At 37.2% G+C, this 20,648-nt stretch overlaps 1 protein-coding gene across 16 annotated transcripts in view; it reads right to left on the bottom strand.

Annotated features, from left to right (window-relative positions):
- The window catches only part of LOC706619 (transducin-like enhancer protein 4), a 156,597-nt gene that overhangs the window by 68,245 nt on the left and 67,704 nt on the right, over nucleotides 1–20,648 (bottom strand). For 8 of the 16 annotated variants that reach the window (XM_015117957.3, XM_001103112.5, XM_015117958.3 and 5 more), the window contains 2 exons: nucleotides 9,189–9,393; nucleotides 7,911–7,927 (listed from right to left, as the gene is read on the bottom strand). In XM_015117957.3, the coding sequence (XP_014973443.1) occupies nucleotides 7,911–7,927; nucleotides 9,189–9,393 (222 nt within the window). The remainder of the gene's footprint in view (nucleotides 1–7,910; nucleotides 7,928–9,188; nucleotides 9,394–20,648) is intronic. The other 8 variants (XM_001103029.5, XM_015117961.3, XM_015117959.3 and 5 more) reach the window with 1 other exon arrangement.

Raw genomic sequence — 20,648 nt, 5'->3', positions numbered from 1 at the left:
CATGTATGTGTGTGTTGTTCTCCAGTTTCTAGTGAAGTAAAACTAGAGGCAAAACTGAACCCAGGGGTTGGGAGGAGGAGGGTACTTAACCACCAATTGCAACTATCACAAATAAGCGAATTTCTTACATTACGGTACCAGTACGCTCAGCTTAAAATGTTTTTAAAGCAGTATAATTTATCACATACAAAAATAATTGGATTGGTTCTAAATAATGAATAATCTGATAAAGTTAAAGCAATGTGACTTATTTTATTCAATATTTAGATTCAAAGAAAAACAACAAAGTATTAAATTCTAAATTTCAAGTTTTGATTTGCCAAGTCTTAGCAGCATGACTGAGTTTTGAAATAACTGTATTATCTTCATTTAACAGCAACCTTATTCAAAAGAATCAAAAACTCTTTCAGAAAGTACTACTCAGCCCCTCAGCAAACTTCCTTTCTATTACTCTTTCGTGAAGACTGAATTCTCTTCAATGCTTTCACAAGGCAGTTGCCATGGTAGTAATCAGACATGACTCTCTAAGTCCAAAATTACAGCCCTTAGTAGTGGTGGCTCCCAAGTGGAGAGTCTTTGAACCCAGAAGATAGCTGAGCTACTTCAAACCACCATAGAACAAAATACCTAAGTTGGACAGAGGAAAGTGTTGAAGAAATAATTCAAGAAAGCAAGAAGTAAGAGTATTAAACTACCCCATGAGTGATTTTATAATTTTTCCAGAGGGGGGTTAGTGTTACTGTAAGAATACAAAAAAAGATGGTGAACAATTCTTTTGAATAATTCCACTGGAAGAATTATCTACATTTTGAGAAACAAATGTTTTTGAAATTCAAGTGCCAACTATTAACACTTAAATCTTAGGCCCCTCTAAAGTTTTAAACCTGTTAACTATAAACGTTGTAATATTTTTGCAAGAAATGAAATTCATCCTAATTAAGAAAATTAGAAATTAAACATCAGTATGAAAATGTCTGTCTCATAACTAAGACGGTTGGTTTATGGAGGGAAAGGATTAAACCATTTTGCCAAATCAGCTGGAGAAAGCCAACCTGCCAAACAGCCCGCCCCTGTTAATTAATATTTGTTCTGCTTCAGCAATCAGTGGAGGAGGGTGCTGCAAAACAAGCCTGTCCCCCAGAGTCACATCATTAATCCATTTATGCTCACCACCTGAGGACCAGCTATGCCCTCAAGACATTTATTCATCTGTTTGACAAACAAACAATTACCACACATTTTCTAGAATTAGGACACCTGTTACATTTCATGCAGTTTACATGCCTAGAGGCAGGTATCAATTAATACTGAACAAATTACTGCATCATAGATTCATAGAACAAAACTTCTTAATTGTTCCTTGATAACTGTAAATAGTAAAATACATGGTAGAAATAAATACCTAAAAGTATTGTAAACAAATAATTAAAAAGCAATAGCAATGCTAAAACACTTAATTTCAAATTACCATCTTATTTTGGGAAATTGAAAGAGTTATAACATTAAATGCTTGAAAGGCATACTTTATCACCCTACCACCCAACCCCTCAAATGATTTCCTCAACTGCTAACCATCGTGTCTACTTGGGTAATCATATGGCCAACTTTATTGCTGAAACATAACCTATGGTATAAGATTTTTATTTTAAAATTTGTTTCTAGGACAGGCCTAAATAACAAATAAGAAAATAGCTACATTCCAAATACTTGGAAGAATGCTTTGAGTTACAGCCTTGAGATCCATGGAGGTTAAGTGACTTGTCCAATGATATTCAGCTTACCTAGTGGTAGAGGGGATTGTTGAAGCACCTGTCATAGACTTCTTACAGAATGGCTCATATTCTAAATGTTTCAGTGTGCTTCCTTGTGGTGTCAAGAATACTTCATGGTGAATTACACCAGGAAAAGCCTTTTTCTTATAATGGGAGAATGGGATAGGAGAATGAAGTCTAGGTTTGCCTGCATACACTGGTGATGAACAATGAAATGGATTTTACCAATAATCAAGGGAGTAAGAGATCTAGAAATGTATGCTGACCATAAAAACGTAGAGTTCTATTTCTATTCTTTAACCTTGAAACACAGGCTATGATGTATTTGAAATACAAATCCACTGTCTAGATAAGTATTGCTCAAGATAGGCTTTTTAAAACATATTTTAAAATATGATTTTAAAAATACATTAAGTACTTCTATTTCCTTATTAGGTGGTATCCCTGATTCCCCATGACCTACCTAAGTAAAGTTCTCTTCCCCTAAAGTTTTAGCTTCTTGAGGGAAAGAATCCTAATCTGCTTTGTGGAATTGTGTAAGAGGACAAATCGAAGATTAGTATGAGAAAGAAATTATGAGTTAGGGAGCGGCAAAAAACAAAAAATTTTTAATGAGAAAGACTTAAAGAGACCTAACAGAGATCACAACAAAATAAAATGAATCCTATTCGAATCCCATTTCAAGTAAACCAATTATTTGAAATAATCAAAGAAGTTGGATTATAAGCTGGGTATTAGAATATATCAAAGAATTATTTTACTAAGTGATTAAAGGCATTATGGTTATCTTTAAAAAAAAGGGCCCACTATTCAGAAAATGTGTTCATTTTGCATATTGAAGTACACAGGAGCAAAATGAGCACACAAATACTTCAGCAAAGAAAAAGAACAGAAATATAGCTACATATTGACAGCTCTTATACCTAGTTGCTGGGTGTATGGGGGAGTTATTTGTACTTTGTAGTATGTTTCAGATTTTTAATAACTTAGAATGAAACTGGGTCACCCAAAGGGCTTTCCTTTGAGGACGGCACTGGCTATGTGACCTTTGACAGGCCTTCACACTTCTAAACCTTTCCTCATGTATGAAATAACGGTAAGCATAACACCTACCTTCACCGGCAAAATCTAACCTACGAGCTATACATTCAGTGGGGGCTGCTCAGAGGAGATCAGCAGGATTGAGTGGACACTGTGGACCCACTTCATTTTTCCCTAGGTTACAGTGGATATGCTGAAGTGCTGCAGCCCTCAGTTAGACAACTTCTCTTCTCAGATTATTGATTACGGAGGTGAAAATAGAAGATACCAAAAGTCCATGACTGTTTTGTTTGCTTAAACACTCTTTAGTGTTTTGTGGATTTCACTGATTCCCCCCTTTTTAGTCTACCTTTCTGTTATTTTATGCCTTTGCCTTTTTACAATACGTACTTCTAAAGTCTGGGGTAATACAAATTTATCCCACCAAGTTATCTCCCAAATGGTAACACTCCTACTTAAAGGGGTGTATGAAGTAATCATTCTGTTAATTCAGGCTAAAAACCCACATTTACCGGTAACACCCAATTAATGAGGCAAAAGTGCTTTCTTGGCCTGAATCATGCCCTTCAATTTCAACATAAAAAAAACCTTATTCTAATTTTCCGCTGATAAACCTTTATTGTCAACAGAACAACTGGGGGATAGAAAAAAAGCAATGTATGATGTTTTAGTCATCTATGCCCCAAAATATAGATGCAGCAGAATAAAAAGGCATTGCCTTAAACACAAATAATGAGTGAATCATTACAAAAACTTTTAAACAAAATCAAGGAATTTGCACAGGAAAAAAACAGTGTATATACCCACAGAAAAGCACTTAGCTAAAAAATAATTATACGTAAATTAAAAAAATAAAGTGCACCATCCATACTCATTATGCCAACAAAAATTACAAAAACTATAAAGTTCCATATTGGCGGATGTGTGGAAACATATTCAAACACTGCGTTTGGCATTTTAAATTAGTACAGAGTTTTAGGAGATCAATTTGGCACTGCACAAGTCACTAAAAATGATCATACTCTTTGATGATGCATCCAGCACTTTGGGCTTGAACACATTCCAATGAAATAACAAAAATAAAAACAACACCACTCAGAAGGAAAAAAAATGTTTGTACTGGGTAAGCATAGGCACACAGGAAAAAAGTACTTCTGCTATATTTCACAGATAAAAAAGGCAAATCCTTCATAGATGTGACTTGAGAAGGTTATTGCACTCAGGATAAAACACAGGAGAAGCAGGCAGATACATAAAAAGGACTTACAAAGTAATACAGAATGCACAATAATAGCAACTTGCTTGAGGCCATGCAGCTAATCAGCATTTGGTGATAGTGAATTTTGCTACTTATATTTAAGCTGGTCTTGATTTTGGTGCCTACTTTTTGCTACCTGATATTGGAATTATGTAAACATTTGGGAACGGAGTGGGAAATAAGACAATTTCTGAACCTCAGATTCTTACCAAGTTTTAGGCAATTTGGGCCTTCACAGCTCTGAATCACTACCCTCATTTCAGTCACTCAGAAAAAAACTGGAGAGTGCTATGGGGAACCTAATGACTCAGGGCAGCTGACTCCTCTTAATGAACTGGAACCTCCATCAAGTGGGAAGCTCCTGGCAGCACGCGGGAACGTCCCCTCTGACACCATTTTAGAGCCCATCACTTTTACCCCTCAGCCCTAAATGAGAGGGGGTGGGCAATGGAAGATTCCATCACCTCAGAAAACATTTCCTTAGTGTCACTTATGCCTTTTCTAGGGATGAGAGAAATGGTTCTCGATACTCCATAAGATGGTGAGAACACTCCCACTTAACCTACTTTGGATTCCTTTTGGAGAGAGAAATTTGGGCTTTCTGCCCTACCATTAAGGGTAAGAGTGGATCACAGTCTGTATTTCTTGCCATTTTCAGGCCTCAAATGTGGGACTTACTGTTGGGCACATGGAGTCACCAGACAGCCAAGTGACAAACAAGGAAGGCTGCAGGTGCCATGGTTCTTGACTTCAACAGCCTTACAACACACACTGCTCTAGTTTCTCATCACCAAGGAAATTGATTCTTGGGCTCCTACAGTGCTTTCTCCTTTAGATCCATATTTACATTCTCCACCTTTGTCGAAAAACTTCAGATACAGGTCTGCAAATAACAGGCTTAGGAATGAACTTGGCTACAGGAGCTACAGAAAAAGAGATCAATAAAGCCAACCGCGTGCAATCTGGTGGCCACAGAACTTCCCAGAAGAGAAAGACAAAGGAGAAAAAAGGCCCAATATGTTAACAAGTGAATTTCTTTCATTTTACTTGGCATCTAAAGGTAAAGTACCTTAATTACTTAAATCTTTACAGTAAGTTTAAATTTATAGTTTATAAGCTATTCTGAAATCTGCCCTGTTTAACAATCTGTAACGTCAAGAAAACATTTTAAAGTGTCTCTCACAATTAAACCCATCTACAACCTTGTATAAATCAAAATTTTGCTACCATATCAAAATGTTCCACTGGGGCTGTCTAAGATTGCCCACATCCTCATTACATGCAACACTAATTACTACCAGCAGATTCAGAATTTTCTGCACATTAGAGGCTTTTAGAGGAGCTATAAAAAATTTCAGGCACCATTAATTTAAATTTGTATTGAAATTTCCTTTTGACAGATGGCCAAAAATTACTTATTATTTAGAGTACCAGAGCTGCCTGTTTGCACATTAGAAGAGGAAAGGGAAAAATTAAAAGCAAGAAGGAAATTTATGTCACGTTCATTACCTGTTAAATGTTAAGGAGCATTATCTTGCATAAATAAATTATTTCATACGAGCTCGGCTCCAGCTGCAGGCAACTGGCACGCTCTGGCTGATAAAAACCATCTAGAGTCACACAGCAGACAATCATAAAAAGCCCCCTCTTAACCAGGAACCACTTATGGGAGGACGATCGATGGAACAAGCAACTAAAACTGCTTCTCTGAGCATCACAGAACACATTCAGAAAAATAAGCAAACTATCTCACCTTGTAGAACTATAGTACAGCCCCAGACCTGACGTAATACAACTTCAAATTTGAGAATGGTACCCAACCAAAACATCTATTTATAGATGCCATCCCATAATAAATCAAGGCAAAATCATCAGCCTTTCTTGTTTTTCCCTGGCTTCTAGCTATACAGATACTCATTTCCAGGCTCTCCCTGAACGATTATAGATGATTTCAAAACACATCCTTACTCTTGCATGAGGGAATAAGAAAATGTAATTGACACAAAAGTGTGCACCGAAGTATAAATATTTTCACAGTCTTCTGGGAGTGGAGGCTTTTGTTTAGTTCACTGGACTGCCTAAAGGTATATATTTATAATAAGAAGGCAGGGAATGTTTATATTATGACCTCAGAATAACTAGACAGGCTTTCAAAGGCTGGTATCAGTTAATCCTAGTCACTGCATTTACTTACTACTTCCTAAGTACACATGTGTGAAACACTTAATATACTTTGATTAAGAATGCTTTTTTAATCTAGGTACTGATACGTATATGATACAACAAAATACACAACTGCAAATGCATAATTAAATAATTCAATGTGTTCAGTTCTAATTGTAAATGTTGACATTTACATGGAAGTGCAGATGCCCTTTCAAATTACAAAGATTCTTGAAGGGTAAAACATAGGCTCAAGTTTTATTTTCCATTACTTAAGGGCACTGAAAAAAAAATTCCTTTTCACTGTAAAACGACAAGGAGTAAAAAGGCATTCAGTGCTAGCACAGTGGTTTTGGGAGAAAATTTTAGCATTCATATACATAGCTCCATTAAAAACTGCAAGATATAACTACCTATACTCCAAAACATTCAACTGATGTAAAAGATAAAGAAACAGACAGCATTTTTACCTCAGCCAATGGTTGAGAACTGTCCTTTCCTTCTAACCAATAAGTAACACAATGGCATATGTAATACAATTATGCATAATACAATGGTATATGTACGTATGTACGTGTGTGTTTATTTTTTGAGACAGAGTCTCACTCTGTCACCAGGCTGGAGTGCAGTGGCGCTATCTCGGCTCACTGCAACCTCCGCCTCCCGGATTCAAGCTATTCTCCTGCCTCAGACTCTCGAGTAGCTGGGACTACAGGCACAAGCCACCACGCCCAGCTAATTTTTGTATTTTTACTAGAGACGGGGTTTCACCATGTTGGCCAGGATGGTCTCTATCTCTTGATCTTGCGATCCGCCCACCTCGGCCTCCGAAAGTGCTAGGATCACAGGCGTGAGCCACCGCGCCCAGCCTACAATGGTGTATTTATATTGTGTCTGGTTCGTAAGTGATCACATCAATTTTCATGCTTTACTCATTTCCTGCCATGGCAGTCTATTTTTCTTGTTTGCTTACTAAATAAATTCAGGTATCCTTAGCACATCCCATTGTGGAGGTATAGAAGCATATCCAAACCATCAGACCCTAAATACTTATCCTCTTTCCCTACAACTTGTCTATAAAGAGATACAAAAGGCAGATAAGACAGATGCAAAACCTAAAGAGAATTAACTTGTTATACCAGATACCAAAATGTTAATTTGAAAGAAAAGTTGGTGAAAAAAAGTCACTTAAATTTGAAAGAGAAAATTATTTCCAGTGGTTAAGAAAAAAAAAAAAATGCACCATTCACTTAAACAAATGTTTTGATAAATTTTGTAAGTTGGAACTGTTTCCTCAAATATGAAACTAATATGTATTTCCTTACAAACCAATTTATTTAATTCATTTCATTATTATCTTACAGCCAAAGCCTAAGTGAAGAAAAGCAGTTTTTGTTTTTTTTTTTCACACGGCAAATAATAAAATAAGCAATGCAAGCCAGATCTTGCAATTCAACCCGGGTCAACACATGTGATTCTGATAGAGAAAAGGGACCTTAAAAACAAATAACAAACAAAAAAAAACACACATCTGAAAGTAATTTAAAAAATGCAGTTAACCACTACTAACCAATGAAATCATTCTCTACATCTCAAAGAATTCTTTACTAGATTCATTCAAATCATTTACAGCTCTTTTATAAGCCATTCCTCAGTCTGTAAATTTTGAGTCTTACCTTGATGGAGTCTCTGTCTATATGTAAAACAGCAGCAACACAAGAAGATGAAGTGGTGGGAAGAAGAAAAGAAAAGTACTAGTTAGTTTACATAAAATCATACTAATTTATCGAACTTGAAGATCTCTGCTAAATAATACATTACACAGAGGTCAACTGTGCTGTAAAGTTAATTATTAATACTGCACAACCAAATTCATAAAGTACCAATCTACCTTTGATACAATTTCAGAAGAACCAAAGCTGGACATTCTTATTATCTGTGCTCCTTACAGACTTTTTCAAAGTGTTTACAATCTTGCATCAACTCTGTACCACAGCACTAAGATAACTGAGTGACAAATCACAGTGTTTCTAATATCAGAGATGGACATTTACGCATGAGATAAAAATCACTGACCTAATATTTTAATTCATAGTAAGGATGCTGAAACGGGGATATGAGCTTTTAATTATGAACCACACCCTTCGAGCCAATGAACCACCCGTGTGCTAAGTAAATTCCCAGAAAGGAATGCTGGGAGGGACTTTTTCATCTGCATTTCTGTCATTAACAAAAATTATCAGTAAGCACCACAGAAAAACAACAGTCACATCACAATGTTTCTGCACTATCATCTACCTTAGTGGAGGAAGGAAATCAACCTAGAAGGAACACAACTGGCCTTTAAATCAATTAATTGCATAAACAATTATGTTGGTCTTATAGGAAGAAATTAGTTAATTTCATGCTTCTAAACAGACTGGGTGAGAGAGAGAGTTAAACCAACAGATTTCATTAATTTGGTCTGTACCTTCTTAATTACTAAGACTACTGAAATTATTTTCTTACCTGTGAGATTTTTACTGCTCTATATAGGCTCATTTGTTTATAAATAATAATTGATTTGGTCAAATATCAAGTGAGCATTTATCAGCAAGACATTCCCCAAAATAAATTCAGTCAAAACTAACTATTAATGCAACACGCTACTTCAAACAGAGCATCATGGGATTTCATTACTGATTTAGACCTGGGGAACATAGGAGGCAGCAAGAAATCAAAGGCAATAGCCAGAAACAGGCCCCTCTGCCTCTGGGGAGTACGTTAGCTCTTGCCAACCACTAGAATATGGTTTGGCAACTGACTACTTGCAGTAATTAATTTACCTTCCAGTAGAAATCCATTGTTTAGTCACCGGTAAAACTAAATTCAGAGAGCATAAACAACAGCATCCAGAACCTACGCTCAGCAGCAGGCAGGTTATCTCAGATTGGCATCCCAAGACACTCACTCACCTCTTTGGTGATCATTGTCATGGTGCTTCTTCTCATCTTTAATTGGAAGATGGGACTGACCTCCTAGAGCACTGGAGAGGGCCAGAAGCCCGGCACTGCTACCAATGGGTGGAATGGCAGGGGGCTGGAGCCCTGAAGGGTGTGGAGTCAGAGGTACGGGTAGACCATGTCCATGTGATAAATGCTGGGCCTGGAGTTGTTGCTGCTGTGAAAAATTAAACACAGATATTGAATTTGCCCCCTATATCCAACCCCTGCTCCAACAGAAACAGAAAGGAGGCACAACTAGGCAGTAAAAAAGCCAACACCTATGCAAGATTTATCATTAACATATCTATTTTTAAAAGGGGGAAGGAGCAAAGGAGCTGTATAGTCAATAAACACTACCTTTCTTATACTTGGAGGTTTTGCACATGCAAAATAAGTAATTTTTAAGTGGTGAAATTATGTAAGTAACTTTCAATCGTCGATATTCAAACATATTTAACAAACCTCATAAAGGCTTTTTTAATCTCAAAAAAATAAAATAAGGCCTCACTATCATACATTTCTAATCAAAACATATACGTGAGTAACTGTTAAAGCAGTTATGTTGAATAAAAAGAGCTGAAAATTGAGAAAATTAGTGTTAAACAGTTCTCCCAGAACCACTGCACAGCATGCAGGGAGAGTTAATTTGAAAGAGAAAACCTGAATTAACAACCCAGAAAAGGAAACTGGTTGCAGCCACCGTTTTAAGCCCTTTAAGTGTCCTCAGTGGTACTTGAGCAAATTACTAAAGAAAATCTAATGTAGCAAGGCTTGGGTCCTCCTGTAGGCTTGCTCAATAATGCTGAAATAATTGGGCACTCTGTGCACGTTTAGTGATGCTCGAATGAAAAGCTAGAGGCCTGCCCTTGTACTCTTCTCTAGCGGCCGACTCTGTGTTGTGACAGGTTTATTTGAGTGGGACTGTGATGCATGCACCAGTAACTGCGCTGACAAGAGTTTAAAGTCATTTTTACCAGCACACTGGCAACACATAGAGAAAGCCCTCAAGAGGCTGGAATGGGTGTGCTTGACCTCAGCCGAGGCTACATCAAACTCTGCTACAGGAACTGCGGTGGGCAAGCCTTGTTGCCTCTTCTGAGTGGGAAGTGGAGGAGAGGAGGAGTTGGTGGTGAAGGAAGGACATTAAATGCATTCCTCAGTAGGAGTCCCTTCAACTCCAACCCTGCTTAACAATATTGTATGACAACAAGTACTGAGTAATTCTCAGGTGAAATTTTGTAGTGACTGAATTTTAGTTATTGCCTTTAAAGAAATCACATTCCAGGCCTAACCTATGATAGCCAAACAGTCCCTTCTGTAATATTCTTTCCAAGCAAAATTTCACAAAATATCGAGAGAGAGAGAGAGAGAGAGAGAGAGAGAGAGAGAGATCACTCCACCAAGAAAAATCTTGAAATGCTTTTATTAATACCTCAGAGAAAAAAAGTGGACCTTTTTTCCTCCTCTCCAAATTAGGTTTATTTTCTTCCACTCCTGCATGTCTTCCTATGTTTGACCACAAAAGTCCATGTACAGTATTAACTAGCTCTTTTCTCTTACTGACCTGCACCTATGTTCTGGCTACATGCACTTAAAATATAGTCAATAGAATAAAGTATGAACACTTTGAAAAGTAAGTTTACAAGCAGAAAATGGAAAATGGGAGCCACATCTAGATACTCCACCAACCAAGCCCCACCCATGCTCCAAGTCCTGACGAAGCTTTTCTTAACTGGTTAGTTTTGAGATAAGGTGATTCTCTTCATTTAAGTGGCCAAAATCATGTTCATAATTCTTTACATACTGTTATTCAGTGGGGATCAAAAAGTATGCGCACACAATTATATTTCCTAACTGTGCAGAAAATAATGTCTATGAAGAAAATAAAATAGGGACTTGAAGTAAATATATGGCAAATTTGTTTCAAAATATTGTTCAACTGAAATTGCTCCAATTCTTTCTCGTCTGAATTCCCCTAATACACCATGTGTATGGTCTGGACACACAGTCACTTTCTACCTTAGATCAGAGGTCAATGGGCAGGCATTTATTAAGATCCTGCATGCTCGTCTTTCTTACCTCCCTTCTTAGACTCTAAGCACTGAGTCTACATCTCACAAATCCTAGCTAACTGCAGACCCTGAAATATTCACACATTATCTTGATAGTATTAAAAACACATCTATTACATTAGACAAAACAAAAACAAAAACAAAAAAAAAGCCTGGCACAGTGGTTCACGCCTGTAATCCCAACACTTTAGGAACTGAGGCAGTCAGATCACTTGAGCCCAGGAGTTTGAGACCAGCCTAGGCAACGCGGCAAAATCCTGTGTCTACTAAAAATATAAAAATTAGCAAGGTATGGTGGCACACACCTATAATCCCAGCTACTCAGGAGGCTGAGGTAGGAAGATCACCTGAGCCAGTGAGGTGCAGTGAGCCATGACAGTGAGCCATGATTGCACTACTGCATCCCAGTCTGTATGACAGAGTGAAACCCTGTCAGAAAAAAAAAAAAGAAAAAAAAACAAAAAAACCCTCAGCCAAAACCCAATACCTTTAAAGATTCAGGTGCGTCACTTTTATTCTTTTTCTCCTACAGGATAAAAAATAAGCACTGACTCATCGTTCCATTGGACCAGAACTTTTCAAAGGCAGAAATCTTTGTTATACGTGACATTCTCTACCTGTGTTTTTTCCCCTAAATTCATATCCTTCTGCACCTTTTAGAACAACCTCCACATTACTTATCTAAGTTATACTCACCTACCTCTGCTCAGCTTATGTTTCACCTGTTCCCTACAGCCTTCTCCAAGCAATCTAAGTTTCCAATATCTTATAGGGCTCCCTGTATTATTCACTGGCATGTATTGCCTCGTAAAGGTATTGTTATTCATCTGTTTACAGATAAGAAGGTCCTGACTTGCCAGAGACTGTGAGACTTTGGAGAGAAGAGACCAGTTCCAGGCCTCTTAGTACCCTGGCACCTAGCTCAGTTCCCTAAACGTAGCGAGAACTCAATACAAAACTCTGATACTACTGAGAATAAAATACTTCTTTCATAGTTACTCTCTGGTTCCAAAAGCAACAGATCTCTTTTATCTAAAAACAAAAGTTCCAATTTCTTAGCAATCAAGACCTTTTGTAAACTACTATGGGCCTGACTCCACTCTACTGTGTAACACCATCCAGGGAACTCTCTGCCCGTAACACCAGCCTATTTAGTGAGACATCTAAACTAGGGCTTAGTTTTACTACTAATCAACACACACCCACAGAGTACTCTCTCATCTGTCTCTACATGTATAAATTCTACTCATCCTTCTAAGCTAAACTCCTGCCTATTTTCTCGGTGAAGATATCCCTCATCACCCTGGCTCAAAGTAATCTCCACCACTGTCTCTCAATTCTGACACCACTTACGCTCAATACCATTATGATACTTCACAACCCAAGACAAAAAGAGACTTTTTAAATACATATATATGTGCTACGTGTGTGTGTGTGCACAAGTTTGTGTATGCCATACCTTTTAATTAGAGCTATTTAAAAAATATTTCCCACAGTGCCTAGATATTTCTCACACTTAGAAGGTATGCAAACAGATTACCAACTAATATCAGCACTGATTTTATAAACTGATGAATTTTCACTGTATTTTTTTCCATATGTTTCAATCTTTTGAATTTAAAATTAAACTAGAAGAAATAAAAAAGCTGCTTGTACTATAAGCCTTCATTTGGATACTTTAAGCAGCGATAATCTAAAAATGAGTAAAATTGATATTTTTAGTGATCAAACATACAGAACTTGGTGCCCTCATAGGAAAAGTGCATTTATTTTTATTGTTGGTCTTTTAATTTTTAAATTCTTAATTATGAATTATAAATGGGCTTAAATATAACTACCACTAAACTTCCCCTGAACTAATTAATGAACTCAAACTATGGTCATATTTCTACATATATTCAAAGCTTTTAATGACTTAAGCTTCTACTACATACAGAGTTCCCACATATTCTTTACCTACTTTTCACTAATGTTAACATTTTATATAACCACAGAATTTATCAAAACTAAGAAATTAACATCAGCTCATTGCTATTAGCCAAACTAGAGACTTTATGGAGATTTCCGTAGTTGTTCCACTAATGTCATTTTTCTGTCCCAGAATCCAAACCAGCATACAACACTGCATTTAGAGAGTCTTTTCCATTTGTTACTATACCAAAATTATAAAGTCCTTTCAAAGATTTTATGAATGGTAACAACCAAACTACAGGCATACTGTCTAACAGTATATACCCTGATCTTAAGGAAGAATAAATGAGAGGCAGCTACCATAAATTCATGTTTATCAGTCACCGTTTTATATATATACAAAATATCAAACAGAAAAATTATACTCAGGCATCCTGTAGAAGGGAGCAATTTTTATCAAGTGTTTCAAAAATATTACACTATAAGATAAAATGAAAGTAAGTCACCAAAAGGCATGAGACAAAAATGTAAGCTAGAGATATTAAAATATTACGGTAGGCTTTAAAATGTACACATTAATAAATGAGACCCCTTTCTGTACTTATGGGTCATTTTTAAGCTTCTTCGCAAATTTTCACCTTAGGAACTAGCCTAGAACTAGAGTAGCAGGTATTTTATAACTGATAAGGGTTAGTCAATAAAACATATTAGAAAACATCTTCTTTAAATAACAGCAGTAAGTCACCAATGGCTAAGTAGAACTTTACCTTTTTCTCAACTAAAATAAATGGACTTAATTCATTAAATGTCAAAAATTCATTAAAAATATTATTTCTATTAAGTCTTCTTATCAACAGAGGAACTCAGGATTCTCGGAAAAGGAGTAAGGTTTCCGTGGCTAGTATTCACGTAGCTGAGAGCACCATAATCTAATGGACTGCCCTACGATAAACTGAACGCTCACTGATGTTTCCCAACAGGGTTAAGTCAAAACTGCCCTCTGCCCTCTGCCCCATCTGTGTTAACTACAGAGCAATTAACCTGCCAAGATTTTACTGCTTTATCTTACAGTCCCACTAAGAAACATAAAACCCCATGCCTTTTAAAGACCAAAAGGAAGGGAAATGTATATTAAGAGTACACAGTATAACACAGATTTCTTACTGATGTAATTTAAGATACATTATAAACTAGCAGGATAGATACATATATATATATATATATGCTTTAGAAGAAAAACAAAACAACGATCAAGCCAAAGAATTAAAGAGGGCATAGACTGGAGTATTGAAATCAACGTATACTACATAACCACCACTTAGGAAGACCTGCTGAGAAAAATATGTATCATGTTAAAATTATTCTCGCTATCCTTCCTAGGCCTTTATTATCTTTGGGTGCCTTACTTAAAATTAATAACAAACAAAAGCCTCTCTTATCTCAAACCACAATACAAAATAAACTACTTCTTCCTGTTTCCTTGATGGGCCATTCAAGAAAATAAACATTAAAATGGAGTAAACTTAAGCAAGTAAGTACTCCATTAAGATAATTAATTTAATTCTGAAAAATAGCAATGATGTCTGAAAATACACAGCAATGAAGTGGCAGACACAGCCTCAATGCCATTAATAGCTTTTTACTGGATTCTCTGTAACAAAGATTTCCCTGCAGTTTCAAGTTTGGCACAAAGGGCAGAAAAGGACCACTGGAGAATCGAATTCACAAGAAATGTCTTTTGAAATGTTGTCTTTCTGTCAGCAGAAAGAGGAGTTCTTTTTAATCGAAGGTCCCCAACTGCTTGACCACAAGGGACTGACAAGTCATTGACCAAGCAGGAGCTAGCAAGGACAGAGCCACAGTCACCGACATCCCTGGGAATTTTGGGCACTTCCAATTGAAGGCCAGGCAGCAGTTTTCTTGTTCACCCCCACTCCAACTCTACTACGCTATCAACAGCAGAATAACTCTCAAAAAACATGCATCTTCCTTAGAAACAACAACATCTCAGTAGCAATGAGCACACTTTGTGCTATTTTGGTTTCTAAAAAAAGTGCAAGTGCAAGGTGAACCTGCTGTATCTTGTGCCAGAAACCAAGAAAGCTATCTAGACTAACGGATATTGTGTCAACAGGACAATAGGTCAAATTGAAGGGATCCCTACTGGCAAAACTTGAGACAATCTCAGCATCGTTAAGAACAATGACTTAATAGGTTATAACACATTTTTAAAATACATTTTCAGGAATGGAGTTTTTGGTACCCCAAGAAAACAGGTGAAGATGTGGGGCACTCTGGGGCCAAGGACTAGACAGAGAATGACTCTCAGGCCAGTGCCAGCTCCTAAGTTCACGGCTAGCTGGCTCCCAAGCCTACAACCATACTACTCATCCACCAGGAGCTAGCCAAGCTGTGAGCTGCTCGCTCTGAGCATATGTGCCTCAATCCAACCAGGAGACATTGTTCCATTCTAGGAGAGAAGGGAAGACTCAGCAGACCTTGAAAGGAGCCAAAAAGGAAGAGGCAACAGACTCTGAAATAGAGCAGCAAGCACAGGGAAGGGCCCATTACTGGGCTGGTAGCCATACTTCTTGGCTTGTGAAGACATTATTTACTATGGACAGTTGTTCTGCTGGCCTCACTCCTGTCTGTAAGTCGGGCTAGGTGTGAGAAAGCACAGTCTGGCTGACATTTGGGAAGCGTCATAATGAAGTGGCCTCGGAGCGACTGGAATCCTTATCATCTATGTGAACAAGTCACTTAACATTTCTGATGCTCTGTTTCTTCATGTAAAAAGTGAGAACAGTTACAAAATCTACCTCCCAAGGTTGCTGGAAGAATTGTATGACATGATGCATATAAAACTTTAGTATAGTGTATTAGTCTGTTCTCATGCCGCTAATAAGGACATACCCAAGACTGGATAATTTATAAAGGAAAGAGGTTTAATTGATTCACAGTTAAGCATGGCTGAGGAGGCCTCAGGAAGCTTAAAATCATGGTGGAAGGGGAAGCAAACATGCCCTTCTTCACATGGCAGCAGGAAGGAGAAGCATGAGAGCTGAGTGAAGGGGGAAACCCCTCATAAAACCATCAGATCTTGTGAGAACTTACTATCACAAGAATAGCATGGGAAAAATTGCTCTTGATTTAATTACCACTCAGGAGGTCCCTCCCACCACATATGGGGATAGTAGGAACTATAATTCAAGATGAGATTTGGGTGGGGACACAGCCCAACCATATCACACAGTGTTTGGCAAATAATAAACACTCAATAAATGCTGACTGCTAGTATTAAGGAACGGTACCATAAGTCCACCTTTTCATATGCACAGAGAGTGAGGAAGCGAGGAGAGGAGAAAACAGGAAAAGCTCTTTACAGAATATTAATTTGAAAGGAAAGAAATATCTTAAAATTTACTGTTTACCACGTCAAATGTATTAACTAATGCAGGACAGACTCAGCCATCAGTATTAGAACCACTGGGTCAAAAGTTGCAGGGAAACAGGTTACTCATAGTGCCCAGGTATCACCCGACGGATCATCTAGCTTCACCAGTGATATGATACAACTGGAAATACACATCACCTAGTTAGTATTCCTACTAAAAACACTTAACCTAAATCTAAACTTGAGAAAACAATCAGAAACAATCAGACAAATGTAGACTGTGGAAGAGTCCAGAAAACTGGCCTGGTATCGTCAAAATGCCAATATCTTAAAGCAAAATGCTTTGGGACACTGTGATTTAAAGAAGAGTAAAATGACATGACAGCAAAACAATTTTTGAATTGAATCCTGGATTGAAGAAAAAAGTGCTATTAAGGACATTTTGTGGACAACGGGAGAAATATGATTATGAACTGTAACACTGGTATAGGAATGTGTTGATGGTATTGTGCTTATACAAGAAGATGTCCTTGCTCATAGAAGAAGCACACTGAAATATTAGGGGGTGAAACAGCATGACTGCCTTTTACTTTCAATCAGTTCAGCACATTCCAAAAAGTGCACATGTATTTGTGTGAGTATATAAACAGAGACAGAAAGCAAAAGTAACGACAAGTTAACTGGTAAATCTAGGTGATGAGCATACAGTGTTTGCTTTACTATTCATTCAATTTCCCTGTAGTTGTAGAGGCTGGGAAAATAAGATGTGCCCTTCTTACCTTACTTTAACAAATATGTCTAGAAAAAGCAAAAAGTTAAGTGAATATATGGAAAGAAGCAAGAATAAAAAGAACAAAGGAAGAAACTTCTCAGGCTAAGCTTATCTGTAACTCATTCCTGATGACTTACAACATGAGATTTACTACAGACAGAAGACATGCATTTAGAGCAATCCAAGTAAGATTATCACTGAAAGGATAAGTTTCTCAAGCTAAACAAACCACGGATCTCTGTAGTCCTCCAAATCTCTGGACTGGTCTTAAGGGGATGGCAAGTAACAACCAAAGCAAGCAAATCATGAGATCTGTGCCAGCGGCTCCATTGTCCTAACTTGTAGTTTAACTCATGAAGTAATAATGGCAAGAAAAGAAGGGGAAAACTACAAAAACCCTGACTTATTAACTTTCCCATTAGTGATCCCATTAGCATATTTTACGAATTGGCCAAAAGTTTACTAGTAAATGTACAGCTAAGCAGATTAATAATGGAAATACAATTTCCCAGAAGCTTGTTTAAGCTACTTAAGGAAAATTTTTAGAGTCTTTAACATCTTACTGATACCAATGGTTCTATTTTGTGAGTTTTAGTCTTTAAAGTCACCGAGCTAAAGGACTGTACTCGGAAAAGCTTTCTTTAGTTACTTCAGAGTACTTAAAAAAAAAAAAAAAAAAAGGTAAAGCTGAGTGAGGCACAGTGGCACGTATGTGCCTGTAGTCCCAGCTACTTGGGAGGCTGAGGCAGGAGGATCACTTGAGCCCAGGCATTTGAGGCTGTGGAGCACTATGATTATACCTATGAATAGCCACTATACTCCGACCTGGGCAAGACAGTCAGACACCATCTCTAATTTTTTTTTTTTTTTTTTTTTTTTAAGTAAAGCAACATTTAAAAAGCCTATCTACTTTAGGTTGTTCAGGAATCCTGCATTTGATCTTAGAATGTTAGAGGTGGAATGAACCTCAGATGTCATCTAGGAGACTTGCTTTCCAAAATTTTGACCACAATTTCTGTGTATATGTCTATGTGCATGTGTGTCTACATAGAATATACACGTAAATGAACACAGTTTACCAAACACTACTATGTGCAACATACTCTAGTATTTTCTATTGTCATCTATACCCTTTTGTAATTAAAATTTTAAAAAGTCTACTATGCCCACTGAATGGACTTCACTGTACACTCATGAGTCTCCTGAGCTACAATTTGAAGAACACTAAACCAGGTCCACACTCACATGTGTGATCTCCTAGGTGAAAGAGTCAGTGGGAAATGGTATTAGCATCAAGAAATGGAGCACAAGCCCCTACCATTTAGCCCAGTGATGTACCTGCTGCCCGATTAGGACCCTTTCTCAACTAGGGTGGAAGGGGTAAGCAATCATTCATTCATAAAAATAAATGGAGGCAGCTCCTCTGGGGAAATAACCTTTGAACTGAGACCTGCAGGATGCAAATAACAGCACATTGCAGAAAGCTGGGAGAATCAGAAGCAAGAGAAAGGCAGTTGAGAAGACCCAGAGCAAGACAAACACTTGCCATGACCAGTGAAGAAAAAGGAAGCCTAGTGAGAATCCAGTGAGCAATGGGGAAGTCGGGTAGAATACGAGTATATTCTGGGAATCAGACTGTGCACACTAAGGGTTTTTGACTTTTATTTAAGAATAATGAGAGCTCTAGGCTATGGTGGGTTTTGGGGTTTGGTTTTGTTTTTTAAGCTGAACTTTTAGTTGCTCTTTAACTGGTATAAATCTGGATCTTATCGCTTTTTGGTTACATGTGTTGCAAATAACTTCTCCTAGTTTCTGGCTTGTCTACTCATTTTTTTTAAAGTATCTTTTGATGAACAGATGTTTTTCATTTCAAGTGAGTAATAAATACTATCAATCTTTTTCTTATGGGTTGGGCTTTCTATGACCCTTTTAAGAAATCCTATGCCAAGGAAAAAAAAAAAAAGATTCCTCCTTTTTTTTTTTTTAAGTTTTAAAGTTCTTTTTAGGATTCTAGGATTGACTTCTGCATATGGTGACATGTATGTATCCAATTCTTTTCCACAAGAATAACCAGGCAGCCCCCCAGTAATATTTACTAGCGTCCATCTTTCTCCCCACTGATCTGCTTGTCCATTCTGACATATACAAGTGAATCAATTTCTTAGTATTTTAGTCTATTTCACTGGCCTATAAGAGGACCAATAAGTATTTTAAGGTTGAGTGTGTAAACCAGCTTAAACTGGCCTTTACAAAGACTAGTAAGTATTTTAAGCTAGAATACTAAAAAATAATAATTTTCTGAATCTGAGAGTGGCAAGAATGAAGGGCAGGAGACCGGCTAGTAGTGCAGGGGTTCAAACAAGAAAATAATGAATAACTTCAATTAGGGTTGCGGCAGTACACGTTGCAAAGAATAGAAGGAGTTGTGTTACCCTGAAGATAGAACTAGAAAGACGTGGTTATGGAAGACAGCAGAGTGAGACTAAGTGGAGGAATTCAGGACACCGTGGGAATTTGGAACATAAGGAACTGGGTAGATAGTTGTACCATTTACTCAGATGGGGCAGAAGAAAGAAGGAATGGCCATATGAATAGAATTTTGTCTTACACCTTTTTTCAGATTAGAAACTTATATGTTAAATGAAGATAAGCAAAGTGAAAAATAAAATTTAAAGCCACACATAATCTTAGCAGCCAAAGAAAACTACTACTATCATGGTGGGCCTATCCAGTATTTTTTGAATCCATGTTAGCATTTTTAACAAAAACAACATCAAACTATCTTGTGGTTTAATCTGTTTCTTCTTTTCCTGTTTACAATGTATCAAGAACATTTTTCCATATCTTTAATACACCTTGATTACATCATTTCTAACAGCTACATGGTATGCCATTGTACAGATACCTGAGTTCACTTAAGTAGTCCCCTAGTGTTGGGTGTTCAGGTTGTTCCCAATATTTTGATATACATAAGTCATGACATTAACACAGAAATATATATACATCTATATATAGTCATACACCACTTAACAATAGGGATATTCTGAGAAATGAGTCTTCAGGCAATTTCATTACTGTGCAATTATAGAGTATATTTATCTAGATGGTATAACCTGCTACACACATAAGCTATACAATATGGCCTATTAATCCTAGGCTGCAAACTCGTACAGCGTGTTACTGTACTGAATATTGTAGGCAATTGTGTCAGAATGGTATTTATGTATCTAAACACAGAAGAGGTATAGTAAAAATACAGTATAGAAGACAAAAAATGGTAC

This window comes from Macaca mulatta, chromosome 15 (genome assembly GCF_049350105.2).
Source record: "Macaca mulatta isolate MMU2019108-1 chromosome 15, T2T-MMU8v2.0, whole genome shotgun sequence".
NCBI classification, from domain to species: Eukaryota; Metazoa; Chordata; class Mammalia; order Primates; family Cercopithecidae; genus Macaca; species Macaca mulatta.
This window is presented reverse-complemented; position numbering and strand designations above follow the sequence as displayed.